This window comes from Dicentrarchus labrax, unplaced genomic scaffold (genome assembly GCF_905237075.1).
Source record: "Dicentrarchus labrax unplaced genomic scaffold, dlabrax2021, whole genome shotgun sequence".
NCBI lineage: Eukaryota > Metazoa > Chordata > Actinopteri > Moronidae > Dicentrarchus > Dicentrarchus labrax.
This window is the reverse complement of record NW_026136704.1, coordinates 34,346,103-34,360,926: the sequence shown is the minus strand read 5'-3', so window position 1 is coordinate 34,360,926 and position 14,824 is coordinate 34,346,103. Positions and strand designations below refer to the sequence as shown.

Genomic DNA, 14,824 nt, shown 5'->3' with positions numbered 1-14,824 from the left:
TTTTAGTTTTACTTCACATTTCCTGCAGTTTTCTGACACAAATACTGTTACAAAAACAATAATTACTGTAACTTTAATCAATTCAAATGAAAACATTGATATGCATACAGGAATAATAGTAATAATAATAATAACTAGAAAATTCCTAAAGAACTTTTGATTGTGCCTTGCTCTGGCCCGTGACTCTGGCCCATACATTACTGACACTGCCGAGTAGTTTACAGTACAATGTTTAATTCGGCGTCCGCGTGATCCACTAACAACCACGTAGACCGTGAGCGTCGTCATCTTGTTGACTATAGCACTGTCGAGTTTCAGTGGTTAAAGTTAAAAAATGTGACCTGGGGAGATTGAGAAAGGAGAGGTTCAACGAGCTCCTTTCAAAATTCCTCCTCTACATTTAACATGGGAGTAGATGGGGCCGTGAGAGGGTGTTGCTGGCGCATCAGTGCATCTCCCGCCAAAACTATTAACTATATACTATCTGACAGCTTCAGCAGTGGTATCACTGCGACCCCAACGAATTTACCTACGTTTCTATCTATAAATTATTTCTGTAGAGTGAGATTTGTGGCCTTGAGAGCAGTTTACAAATTTATTTTTTGTCAAATGTTTCTCTCTCCCTACACTCTAGCGATGATGTCACGCACTCTGGCAGTTGAACATTCTACCAATACACACCCATTCATTTTTTGGACCGGTTTTTGGCGATTTACCGGCAAACTGTTTGGCGAAACGCTTAGAAAAGTCACAGCACTAATGTCCTCACCGAGCCGTACGTTTTGATACCTTTTTTGTGTACGCGCGACCAAAACTGCGGGAGGAGAAGCGCGCCGAAAAACGTACGGAAGAATAAAATATTATAAGTATTGTGCTTTTCAAGGCACAATAATTATAATATTTATAATACTTATAATATTTATAATATTTATAATATTTAGGTTATTTTTAAATCTGAAAGCGTTCAGTTAGAGTTCATTCTTCATGTGCAAACACAACCAGACTCCATTTACAAAACCAGTAATTTTACCTGGCAGATAATTGTGAAACACAACTCAAACTGGACAGAAACAAAATAAACAGACTCAGGTTGTTATTGTCAGTGTCTGACAGCATTATGGAAAGGATCCCTACAGAGATAGACCTTTAGTTTAACCACAAACAGCCGTAATATCACTATCACTCTCCACCAGACTCCAGAGACACAAACACTCATTTTACCTTCAGATCATCGTAACTTCATTAAAGTGGACAGAAACAGAATCAAACTCATTAAAAGCGTCTCTGTTAGTGTTTCCAACAATCACCAACTCTGGTTTGGTGGAAATAAATCCTTAATTCACCGACGTAGATGATAAAAACAGCAGTTTCAGTCGGAGCAGACCGGCTATGGAAACAAACCACAGAGAGGCTGCGATACAACACAGGCAGAGGGAGAGAGACACCATGTGACTCTGTGTATAGAGAATATAATGTTATCTGATATATTAATGTTATAAATCTATAACTTTAAGTATGTTCATATTTAAGTCAACACATTTGATTAAACCGACTCTGTGAGGTTTTTCTTCGTCATTATCTCTGATCTGAATCTTCTCCACATCCGCTGGTTTTCAGTCCTCAGCAGTTTCTGTCGTCCTGTGTCTGAACCGACATTATTAGAAGTCAGAAGTTATTTTCAGCTTTTCTTTATATATTTAATCCAATCGTAGCACCACTTCACTGATGTTGTTCTTCTCTCCTCGCAGCTCCAGTTCCCTCTGCCCGAGTTCATCGTGGCCATGGGCTTCTTCATGGTCCTGGTCCTGGAGCAGATCATCCTGGCCTTCAAAGACCAATCCTCCCCTCACACGGAGGAGCGCCGGTCTCTGCTGGTGGACTCCAGCGTGCAGGCGAACGACGGCAGGAACGGTCGTCATCACTCTCACCGCCGGCGCGGGTCGGAGGAGTCCGACGGCGGCCACTTCCACGTGGACTTCAGCTCCCAGTCCGCCCTGCGCGCCTTCATCCTGGTCTTCTCGCTGTCGCTGCACTCGGTGTTTGAGGGTTTGGCGGTGGGGCTGCTGGAGGAGGGGAAGGAGGTTCTGGAGATCTGCCTGGCGCTGATGATCCACAAGAGCATCATCTCCTTCAGCCTGGCCTTCAAGCTGTCGCAGAGCCGGCTGCGGCGGTCGGTGGTGACGGGCTGCCTGCTGCTGTTCGCCGCCATGTCCCCGCTGGGCATCGGCGTGGGCGTAGGCCTCACCGAGACCAAGGCGTCGCCGCAGCACCAGCTGGCCCGCAGCACGCTGGAGGGGCTGGCGACGGGAACCTTCCTCTACATCACCTTCATGGAGATCCTGCCGCACGAGCTCAGCGCCGCCAGGAACCGCATCCCCAAGGTGGCCATGCTGCTGGTGGGCTTCGCTCTGGTCACCGCCGTGCTCTTCATCAAACTGTAACCGTGGAAACGGACAACAGGAAGTCCTTCCTGTTCATTGGTGAACTCTCTATCGCTCAACTTCATCCTTCCCTGTACTTAAATATGCTACGTGCTTGGCTAATCTATGCTGCAACCGCCGACATATATAAAGATAAACGTCAGAAAATTACAACGGAGTATTAAGGCCATACTAAGAGGAAAAATAAATAAATATATAGTCGTAATAATACCAGAATAAAGTCGTAATCATACGAGAATAAAGTCGTAATAATACCAGAATAAAGTCGTAATAATACGAGAATAGTCGTAATAATATGAGAATAAAGTCGTAATATTACCAAAATAAAGTCATAATAATATGAGAATAGTCGTAATAATATGAGAATAAAGTCGTAATATTACCAAAATAAAGTCATAATAATATGAGAATAGTCGTAATAATATGAGAATAAAGTCGTAATATTACCAAAATAAAGTCATAATAATATGAGAATAGTCGTAATTTTACCAGAATAAAGTCGTAATAATACGAGAATAAAGTCGTAATAATACGAGAATAAAGTCGTAATATTACCAAAATAAAGTCATAATAATACCAGAATAAAGTCGTAATATTACCAAAATAAAGTCGTAATAATACCAGAATAAAGTCGTAATAATACGAGAATAAAGTCGTAATAATACGAGTATAAAGTCGTAATAATACGAGTATAAAGCACAAAAGAAGCAATTTCTTCTGAGTCCCTGTGGTTCTTCCTTCGAAATAGCACAGTTTGCACAAACATTTCAAAGTCCTGGTACTGATAATAATTTGATGCTGATGTGACAAAAGATTAAGTATTTCCTTATTTGTGAAACCGTTAAATTAAGTATAACTTAACAAGATGCTCAACATTCCTCATTTTAACGAAGCAGGAAGATAAAATTACGACTTTATTCTCGTAATTTCCCCCCAAAAATTAATCTTTTCTGTAAATGTCTTAAAGATTGTAGGATTTAGTGGCATCTAGAGGCAGATTACAACTCACTTGTTCAACCCTCCCTTTCCAACCTCGAGGGGACTACAGTGACCACGAAACACCCGATAAAGGTCCCTATGTAGTGTCGGTGTTTGGTTTGTCCCTTCTGGACTACCGTACAAACTCCAGAGAAGGAAAGGTGTCTTCCTCAGGTAACAAAAACGATTTTATATTCAGGTGATTTTACACAAATATAAACACTATAAATATTATATAACGTTGTTACAGAGTTACCATTTCCTGTTGGTTCGTAAAGGGAAAACTATGGAAGCCCATTTCTGCCAAGAAGATACTGACTTAATATCACAAAGTAATTATTTTGAGATACCACAGAAATTTACAGAATCTGTCACATAGCAGTTTTTTTACTCTGTAGTCGTTAAAAACGTGCCGACGTGAGAATATGTGATTTCTTTCTTCTTCCTCCGACGAACCGACAGAAACAGAAACCGCTTTGTGTTCCAGATTTTCCCCCTTTTCACTTCGGCTTGAAAGGAAGTCTTTTATTTAGCCGAGGCCGTGCAGAGAAAACGCTGCGCTGAGCAAACACAATGAGCTGGTTGTTGTTGTTGTTGTTGTTGTTGTGCAGTCAGACGGGGCTTTACAACCGGGGCTGCTGGATGTCCGAGCCCATTCGTGTCTCCTCCTTTAAGATCAGCTTTGATTTTATTTTCTTTAACTTGTGCAGTGATCAGGATGTAATGACTGAAATGTATTTTTGTGATTACGAACACCAAAGTCTTTGATCCAAAGTCTTTTTAAACACTGCAGTATTTTAATCGTTGTGTTGAATGTATGAAATGTATCATATTTTGTATTGTGATGATCAGACTGAATTAAACATGAAATAGTTTTTCAGATCATAAAGTGATTGAGAGTCTTAAATTGTTGGTTTGAAACCTTTAAGACGTATATTGTTTTAGTGCACTGGTTTGCAGTCACACGGGGGTCTTATTAATTTTAAGAGAACTTTAAAAATATACACAGTCAGACGATATCTCTCTGTTTGGATTATAATTTAAGATGTGAACTCTGAGTGTATATTCACACCTCCAGTCTCGGATCAACAGCCTCGTCCTGATTTAGAAAACAACCAAAAGACGAAACACTGAATCTGTCAAGTAGTAAGTCTTTATGATTGTTAAAGAAATCACATAAAAATCCAGAATACAGACAGAGAATTGTATAAAAAGTTCCCTAAAACAGCTTCACTGTTTGTGTTCATTGGACAGTTTTAATATAATATGAAAGATCCATAAAATATGTTTATTAATACAAACGGGGGCCTTTATACTTTCATATATATATTTATATATATTTATATATATCTGCACATCCAAACATCTTTAAAGCTGCTGTTAGTTTTCAGAAATGATTAAAATAACAACTTAATATCTCAAAGTGATTATTTTAATAACACACACTGAAGGAGGCTTTACTCCTAAATGAACACATCCGGGTGGGAGACCTCCAACCAGCTCCAGCCCCCCCTCCCGACCTTTGACCTCTGACCTCCCTCCAGCAGAGAGGTGGAGCAGGTGGATTTAAGCACAGGACTACATTTTAATCAGGACACCTGTAATTAAACTCAGGAAGTTCTGCGGGTTGGGGGGGGGTGCAGTGGCTGAGATCCGCCGCTGGGGGGCGCACTGCCACTTTCTCCCCCACAAACAGTCAAAGCTCGTCTGTGTCTGACAGGATGAGTCCCTCGGTGGGTTGGACCGGTGGCACAGATCTGTCCTCTGAGAGTGGGCGTTCACCCCCCCCCCCCACCGCACCTTGTTCCTGTTTGACCCCGATTACACAATCACACAGGTCGTTGCCATGGAGACCAGATCTGTGAATGAAATGAATGTGTCTGATAGGAAACAGGAAACGTGTATTTGGCCTACTCAGAAGAAAAGATTAAAAGATTAAAAGACTTTATTTACAGATTGGAAAATATGTGATTACGGATTAATGTATTTTATTTCCTGTCAAGGTTCAATTCTAATTTATTTTACTTCATTTATTATATTTACAGTCATCAGCATCTAAACTCCAACTTCACAATGCAGATGTAGGCAAAAACTTCTTTTTGTTGACTTTTATAAAACTTAAAACACACAAATTTATGTCAGAAAGACTTTTATTCTCATAAAGTGAGTAAGATTATTTTAGTGCTATTACATTCAAACATGCAACTTGTGGAATTAAACATGAGATGAAAGAAATTGTTGAAACTGATTAGATCAAACATTTTCAACTCAATTTTGTAGGTTAAAAAACATTATTGATCAAATAACTTTTTGAAAGGACTTAATTTTGTTCATTTTTTAAAATATATAATAGAATATATATAATAATCTATTAATAATAATAATTTGTGATAACAAATATGTTTTGTGTAACTTAAAAAACTAAGTTACTGTGAATTATTTTTTTTAAATTAATTACTAGTAAAAGCTAGAATCTTTTTGAACTTGAGTTTAGTTTGTTTTAATTAGAATAACACTTTCTGCCAATGTGACGGGGGTAAAAGGTCATTATAATGAGACACTTTCTCATTATTTTGAGATATGAAGTCAATATTTTTAGATATGAAGTCATTATTATGAGATAATTAGTCAATATTTGTAGATATTAAGTAACTTTTTTGAGATATTAAGACTTAGAGTTAGACTTCACTTTATTGATCCCTTTGAATTTCCAGCAGTTTACAAAACACACATAGAAAATAAAAGAGGTATATAAAAAAATACAAAATTAAGTCAACATTTTGAGATATTAAGTCATTATTATGAGATACTGAGTTGTTATTTGGAGATATTAAGCCTTTTTTTTATAAAATAAAATAAACTTTAGCATTATAAGGACTGTCACATTGGCACTAATGGGCTTCCATACCCCACAGTGTTTCATTCGCTAACACGAGAGCGCACACTGACTGACATTTACGGTCCCCAGAAGTCTCCGCGGAGTGAGACCTCTCCGCCGTCCCGCCAACTCTTCGGTGAAAAATCGTTCCACTACGTCAAGTCGTCCCGTCCGCTCGGTGAAGATGTCTGCGACGGGTACAGGCGGCTGTGGACCCGGACCCGGACCCACCTCGGGCTCCGGGTCCGGGGCTTCCAACCCCCGAAAGTTCAGCGAGAAGATAGCGCTGCACACCCAGCGACAGGCCGAGGAGACAGCCGCCTTCCAGGAGGTTATGATGGACATCACCTCGACCAGGGTGAGTCTGAGACGGAGGCAGGAGGAGGAGAGCTGCCCGGAGGAAGAGAGGCCTTCCCCGGGCTTGTCAGGCTCCGAGATAACGTTATCTGCTGCCTCTACACGGCTCTCTGTGTACAACTGCTGCGTTCAGGGTGAATAACGGCGTAACACGACAACGTCTCCAGCGTTTGAGTGATATATTCGGTGTTCGCGGACACCGTCGTTGCCTCTTGTTGTCCGTTTCCGATACGTCGTTAGCGTAGTTAGCAAGCGTTAGCAGCGAGGGGCTAACTTGGCTTGTTTACTATGTTACGTGAACGTCGCTGTCACCCTGCTGCTAGCCGCCGTGAGCGCGTCCCGCCGAACTCCCTTCGAAAAATCTGGCATTTAAGAGCCGCGTTTCTTATTATCAGATGTATTTATCACCAGTAACTTCAGGTGAGATATTTATCTAACACATGTTGTTCTCCTGGTAAATTCGGCCTATAAATGAGACACATTATAACAGTTTATTAATCATAGCTAACTCTTTTAACTTATGATATGGAAGCCCATTTCCGCCAATGTGATGGGGAAACAGTGATCCTGTAAGTTATTATAATGAGAACATTTATCAAAATAATGACTTAATATCTCAAATAATGAGAAATTATCTCAAAATAATGAAACTTTTTCAATATTTCAACTTAATATCTCAAAATAATGAGACAATATAAGCTGTTATTAGCACAGCTAACCGGGATATTTTGGTTTGTCTCTTATTCTTGAGGAGCTGCTCGAGTTCTGGGTTCAGTTTCCAGCTTTTTAAACAACTATAATTAAACTGTAGTGGAGTTTATGACAGAAGACAACCTTCACTTTTATTCAGGGAGTTACAAACTTATAATTAAAACAAATAAATACAAATATTTTTGCCTTTTGAAAGCAATATTTCCCAAAAGTTATTATTATATTATTATTACTAGAATCCAACCCCTTAAAATATATTTAATGTACTATAAGACTGATCAGAGATTAGTTTTCCTGATAATTTAGCAACTTTTTATACACTTTTCTGTCTGTATTATGTATTTTTTAGTCGTTGTTAACAATCATTCGGACTTAATTGGCTTCTTTTTTAGATAAATTCAGTGTTTTCTTCTCCCTGCTGTTTGACCCTTGTTAGGAACACACAGAGAGATAATAAAAACACAGAAACCTCGTTATTAACTGTGTGCCACGATCTCTGATGGTCGACAACCCGTCTCACAGTTTGTATATTGTGTCCTCTGACCTAAATATGAATAACTGTAACCTCAGTGATGATACTAATAATAATAATAACCCAAACAAGGATCCATGCTCCTGCCGGTGGCCTGCACAGCGACGGCGCTCTCACCGTCTGTGTTTGAGAAGCCGTCAATCACAGCGAGCTAAAGTAAACACAGGCTGTGATTGGCCGACAGCTCACCTGCCGACACACCTGCTCACGTTTGTGTGTTAGTTTGTGATCGACTGAACAACAGCAGGTCCCAGAGCTCTGATGGTAGCGAGGCTGCAGGTTTACTGTGTGTCAACTGCTTTCTGCTACTTTAATCTTTAATTAATTAATGTTTGGTAAACTCTCGGATAATGGGAATTTATATAAACTGTAAAACTTCAGTTATTGTGAAATGTTGAGCTTTAATGAGCATAATTTATGGAGGATATTTCAGAAGCTGTTTGGACGATATTAGACGATATTAGACGATGATATTGGACGATATTAGACGATATTAGACGATGATATTGGCCGATATTAAGGCCGATATGAGACGATATTGACCGATATTAGACGATGATATTGGCCGATATTGGAAGATATTAGACAATATTAGATGATATTTGACGATATTAAAGTGTTTCTGGGGTGTATTGATGATCCATTTCTGACATTTTCAGAATACAGAAATTCGATCAGAGCTGTGGAATATTAAATAATCTGTGTTTGCGCTCTGTATCGGAGTCTTTCTTTCCCCCAGGTGTGTAAAAACTACAGGTTATGAACATGGTTAAAATGTTTAGCTCGCTCTGATTGGTCTGTTGGCAGTTTAAAGTTTAGGACCCGTCGTATCTGATCAAAGTAAACATGAGCTCAGTCAGTCAGTCGGCACAGTTCTGATCTGACTGTTGAGGAAGTGATCTGGGTTTTTGTTTTCACTCATAAAGCGAGCAGCAGTGACACATTTGGACCGAGTGTGTCACAGTTTCAGATGACAGATCAGATCTACCACCGCCAGTCTGCCCCCGTCAGTCTGCCCCCGTCAGTCTGCCCCGTCAGTCTACCACCGTCAGTCTACCACCGTCAGTCTGCCACCGTCAGTCTGCCCCCGTCAGTCTACCCCCGTCAGTCTGCCACCGTCAGTCTACCACCGTCAGTCTACCCCCGTCAGTCTACCACCGTCAGTCTGCCACCGTCAGTCTGCCACCGTCAGTCTGCCCCCGTCAGTCTGCCACCGTCAGTCTCCCCCGTAGTCTCCCCGTCCCACACCATCCCCGTCAGTCTGCCACCGTCAGTCTACCACCACCAGTCTACCACCGTCAGTCTACCACCGTCAGTCTACCCCCGTCAGTCTACCACCGTCAGTCTGCCACCGTCAGTCTGCCACCGTCAGTCTGCCACCGTCAGTCTGCCACCGTCAGTCTACCACCGTCAGTCTGCCACCGTCAGTCTACCCCCGTCAGTCTACCACTGTCAGTCTACCCCCGTCAAAAACAACCGTAAACCTTCTGAATTCAAGTTTCTCTTTTACTGAACGAACTCACTGAACAACATAAAACTCCAACGGTCTTCATTCGACTCCCCCCCCACCCGTCCTCACCTTGGTACAGTCTGAATAAACCCTTAATTCACCGCCGGTAAAACAACGTCTCTACAGCTGTTTCTCCACTCACTTGTTCTTTGGCTCAGTGAGTGATCGGCTGAGCGTCTGTCGCTGGTCATTGTTTGGAGGTAGACCATTAAATTAACTCAATAAAATGACAGAAAAACAACTGATATAATATAATATAATATAATATAATATTATATAATAAGTCCAACCCTAATCGTGCAACCCTACTATAAAACAAATCACCAACTATTTCTAAGAGTCAGTTAATGGTCAGATATCTGTAGTCTGTAGTCGTCTTTCAGCGGAGGTGGAAACACAGTAAAAATAAAACTACTGATTCAACTTAAGTGAAAAAGTACAGACTCTAAAATGTACTGTAAGGCCTTATCCGCAGTGGGTTGGTATTACCAGGGGACCCCCCCCCCGCCGCCACCCTCCACATCTGTGTTTAGTGCGAGGTCTGTGTTTTGCTTACAGACATTATCCCGCAGTCGGCGTGTTATAAAGCCACCGCTGCTCTCTTTTTAAACCTGCACACATGGTTCCCGCTGCAGTGCGACGCTGCAGGTGTTCAATAAAGTGTGAGGGAGGGAATCGAACTTGCGGCTCAAACGTAGAAGCTGGTTTTCTGATGTTGGAGGGTTGTATGTGTGTATGTGATGTTAGAATCCATCCAGGACCTGTTGATGGAGGAAGTTTTACTGATTACAGACATTAAAGGTATTTTAACTCGTATTAAATGTTTAAAATCAGAAGGTTTTCTTTTCCTGGACTTTGCGATGTGCTGATTAATTACCACAAAGCCAATGTGCAACGTGATCGATCAATAACTGCTCTCTCATTGATTACCCTGCGTTCGTCTGTCCATCAGTTCACTGCAGATTAATAGACTACGTTATTGATCAGTGAGTCTCAGAAATAATGGATACGTTAATCAACAGTGAAAGTGATCATCAGTCGCAGTGCTGCTTCAGATTAAACACACCCCACACACACACACACACCCACCCTCCTTCTCTGTCACTTACTGACAATACCACCCTTCGGTCTCTTCTGGGAATTCCTTCTGCCCCTGTCCTTCTCACACACACACACACACACACACACACACACACACACACACACACACACACACACACACACAGCAGCAGGAGTGTGTGGGTGGTCCAATCAGCTAATAGCATCAGGGTGTGTGTGTTGGTAGCAGCAGATTCTCCATGTCGAAGCTGTTCAGTATTGATATGCTGCTTCTCTCAGGCTCACTTCTCATTCATTTCAAAGGACTGAAATCAGAGACACACAATGTAATAATAATAATAATAATAATAGTTTATAAATACAGTGATTTAATATTCTCAGGAAACACAGAATCCTGCTCTTATTTCTTTCACTATTTGGGTTCATCAATTACAGTTTGCACTATATTTAATATAAAAATATCCATTAAAATATGTCAGTAAGTCAGGAGTCAGTTTATTGGTTGGGAACCACTGATCTACACAGCCAGTCAGAGAAATACAATGCCAAACAATAATCAATCAATTACATCACTCACTCTTTACTAAAGTACAGATGTAATGAAAGTATAGATGATATGGAGGTATCTATGGGGGGTCCATGATTATCTTCAGTTTTGCTTTAGTGGTGCAGATACATCGTACAGTATGCAACATTTCCATTTAATCTGCGTGGATTTTAGGACCCGACACAGCGAGTGGTGACACTAACACTGACGCACAACATAAGAACCAGGAAGATTAAATGCACATAGGGCCGAGGAACATGAGCACAAAGGTAATAAAACAATAAAGAACAAATAAATAGGAATAAAAACATATATCAGTTTATATTTCCAAAAAGTTTGGACTAAAAGAAAGAAGAAGAGTTTTAATAGAAACGAGAGACTTTGTGTGTGAGTTCATTAGGCTGTGACATCCATAGTGTGGGGCTCCATCTGACCAATACCTGACCAATATCTGACCAATACCTGACCAGTACCTGACCAATACCTGACCAGTACCTGACCAGTACCTGACCAATACCTGACCAATACCTGACCAGTACCTGACCAATATCTGACCAATACCTGACCAGTACCTGACCAGTACCTGACCAATACCTGACCAATACCTGACCAGTACCTGACCAGTACCTGACCAATATCTGACCAATATCTGACCAATATCTGACCAATACCTGACCAATATCTGACCAATACCTGACCAATATCTGACCAATACCTGACCAATACCTGACCAGTACCTGACCAATACCTGACCAATATCAGTTCAGAGCTGCAACCATTTGCTGATTAATTGATCTGCAGTTATTTTGATAATCAGTTTATTATAGTGTAAATATAGTATTTGATGCTTCCAGATATTTAAGAATAATCTGCTCTGATTGAATATATTTAGATTTTAGACTGTTAGATAATAAAGACGTCTGCCGGTGCTCTAGGACATTGTTACGGCCGTTGTTTTCTGATGTTTTGCAGACGAATAATCAATAATAAAATAATTGTTTAGGGTTAATAGAGGTATGTTGGTATGTTGTTGGATAGGCAAAAAAAACCCCAATTATATTTGACTTCAATGTTCCCAGTTCAAGGTTTATCGTTATAAACAACATTATATAATCACACAAGGTTTGCAGTCCTTCATGCTACACACAGAGAAAAATATAATTAAGGACAAATATTTATATACATACATACTGTTGAATGTCTTTACTCAGAAATATCATAAACACACTTATTAATGACTTAATTGAGTGTAATTAAAAAGAATATCATTGATATCGGTGTTTGAAAGGCTCTGTTTTCATCAGGAAGATGAAGATGTTGTAGGAGTTGAGAAGTTTGGAGATTAATCAGAGAGAAGCTTTAGTGGCCCGACAGAAATACTACACACCGTGGTCAGAGCGCCTCCGTCAGCTCGCTGATATACCAGAATATCACTAATGGAGTCTGGACAGAAAGTTTTTAAAGCTGAAATGGAAACCGTGTAGGCAGCCTTTCTGTCTGTGGAGGTTGTAATTTAAATCTGATATAATGACGCTGACTTAGAAATGAGCGCCATGAAAATATGGTTTTATTAATCATAAGGCATTAAAGCGTTATATATCATAACTACTATAAGTTTTTATCTCTGCAGACTCTTCGTTATTGGCGCATAATTCGTAGACTCATGCACGCGGTAAACAAACTCTAATTAAATCTATTTAAAGACGTTTTCCTCCTCACAGGACGGTGATAATTGCAGCTGCGGGGCAGGATAGTGACTCGTGGAGCCTCGGGGAGGAACAGGGACTTTCTGAGGTTTTACTGGTTTAGTTAAGTGGGATTAAATGTGTTGCTCAGTCAGTTAAAGGCTGCTGGCTTTAAATTCCTTGATCCTCACTGATAAAGTCTACGTGATCTGTGAGAGCTTTATTAATGCAGGAGAAGTTGAACTGCGTCACTGACCGACATCCTGCAGGTCCTCCACGTTACATAAAGGCAACGTAGCATTAGCTGCCGATCGCTGCCATTCTGTACTGATTCCTGATCTGTTTTCTGTCTACGCAGGTTTCCAGTGTCAACGCAACTGTTTTATGAGTCTGAGTCTGTAGAAACTCGGACAACAACTAAAGATTGTCCTGGTCGAGCAGCAGTCGTTAAATAAAGCCAACAGTCGACTTGCCGTTGCACGTTTCTGACATTAATGTATTGATTATAAACTGTTAAACAGAAACAGTAATGATTGTGAATCAGAACAAGCAGCAAGGAGACTGAACATTTATTTATTCCAACACAGTGTAAACAGTCTGGTTGTTCAACACACGGAATAAATAACTTCCAACTTCACTGAAACTGATCCTGACTTATCGATACGATGGATGATTGATAACATTAACAGTTACTGACTAATTAACTGGCTACAAACTGGCTCCTCTTCCTCCGTTTCATTCCTCTCCTGTCGCTGCCTGAACCCGCCGAGTCTTCCTCCCCAGAGTCAGAGTCCTGGTCGGAGCCGCCGTCCTTCCAGCTCCCAGTCCGGGTACAGACAGCTAATAGGACCGCTAACTGGCTAATAGCAGCTGGTGCAGTTTTGATACTTTGGTCCCGGTGGACGAAGAGCAGCTCCTGAACGCAGTTTAACGTTGGGTTGGTTTCTCTGAGACTGTCAGACTGATGGAAAGTGTCACTGAGACTCAGTTTCATGAGTCATTTTCTTGCTGTCAGATAAAAACATGCCAGTGTAGGTACCTGATGTGCTCCGGCGTTTACAGATGATGTAACACATTAACATGTTATTAAGGATGCACGATAATTATCGGCTGATATTGGGGAGTTTATGTTATGAAATGATCGGGATGAGTAAATTACAGCTGATAAATTATTGGTTGATGTTAGTAGTGATTTATTTTTAATTCTTATGACAAACAAAAGTGGGATGGTTTGACAGTAGGACGTTGATCTTACTCCGAGGGGTCAGATTATGGCCTCGGGTGGTTTCAGTGTGGAGGTTTGGTGTCAACCTGCTGGCTGATGAGGAAGCTGGGATTGTGAGGCTGCTGCTGGTCGCTCTGTAGTCTCTGTGGGTGAATAATCAGTCAGTTAGTAAGTATTGTGTTGCTGTATTACAGGTGTCGTGCAGGCTGCAAACAGTGGTTACCGAGCACGCTGTCGGCTGTTCGTCTGAGTCATAAGAAGTTTTGTTTTTTGTTTTTAGGTAAGATATTCTTAGACGCTGTTTTAACCACGTTTCCGATCAGCGTTGGCCTTTTTAGCGTTTAGGGAACTGAACTGTCCCGATTGGACAGACGTCAACGTGTCTTTATCCAATCAGGATCAAGTCCTGCTGTGATGTGTTTCCTGGAGTTTGTCTGAAACTTCCAGAGAGCCTTGAGAAAATGTGTTATTACTATTCAATTCAATCAATTACTATTGTATTGATTCTCAATAAACCACCGACATCAATAGATAAGCAGTGTGGTACATTGCATGAGCTGTAAAGCTTTGATGAAGGTTAAATGTGACAATCAGCATCATAATGAAGTACTGTAGATGTTTGTTGGCTGCAGACCCCCTAAAATGTCACATCATCGTGATTTGAATTGTTTTTTTTAAAAGTGAAAATTAAATCTGTGATGGAGAAATGATCATGCCATTCTTCTTTCTGCTCTGAGTTCGTTCCAGTTTACACAACCAGCCTTCAGTGATGATGATGGAGCTGTTCAATAAATGACTCAGCTCCTGCGATGTGTTATTTTCCTCCGTCATATTAAAGGTCTGAGTAGGCACTTTCTGACTTCTGCACGCTCTGCAGCCAACCCCCCCCAAAACAGCCTGA

General features: G+C 40.8%; 2 protein-coding genes and 1 long non-coding RNA gene across 6 annotated transcripts in view; 2 read left to right on the top strand and 1 right to left on the bottom strand.

Moving 5' to 3' along the window:
- Positions 1-4,308, top strand: part of LOC127362966 (zinc transporter ZIP1) — a 7,093-nt gene extending 2,785 nt beyond the window's left edge. For both annotated transcript variants that reach the window (XM_051399387.1, XM_051399388.1), the window contains exon 4: positions 1,749-4,308. In XM_051399387.1, the coding sequence (XP_051255347.1) occupies positions 1,749-2,441 (693 nt within the window). In that variant the 3' untranslated portion in view covers positions 2,442-4,308. The remainder of the gene's footprint in view (positions 1-1,748) is intronic.
- A 2,115-nt stretch (positions 4,309-6,423) lies between these two features.
- The window catches only part of LOC127362938 (CREB-regulated transcription coactivator 2), a 46,513-nt gene continuing 38,112 nt past the window's right edge, over positions 6,424-14,824 (top strand). For all 3 annotated transcript variants that reach the window (XM_051399326.1, XM_051399325.1, XM_051399324.1), the window contains exon 1: positions 6,424-6,655. In XM_051399326.1, coding sequence (XP_051255286.1) covers positions 6,482-6,655 — 174 coding nt within the window. In that variant the 5' untranslated portion in view covers positions 6,424-6,481. The remainder of the gene's footprint in view (positions 6,656-14,824) is intronic.
- Positions 11,407-11,876, bottom strand: LOC127362998 (uncharacterized). The gene is made up of 3 exons (XR_007884628.1): positions 11,630-11,876; positions 11,531-11,596; positions 11,407-11,497 (listed from the first exon to the last, which is right to left on the bottom strand). It is a non-coding gene; the product is annotated as an uncharacterized LOC127362998 (long non-coding RNA).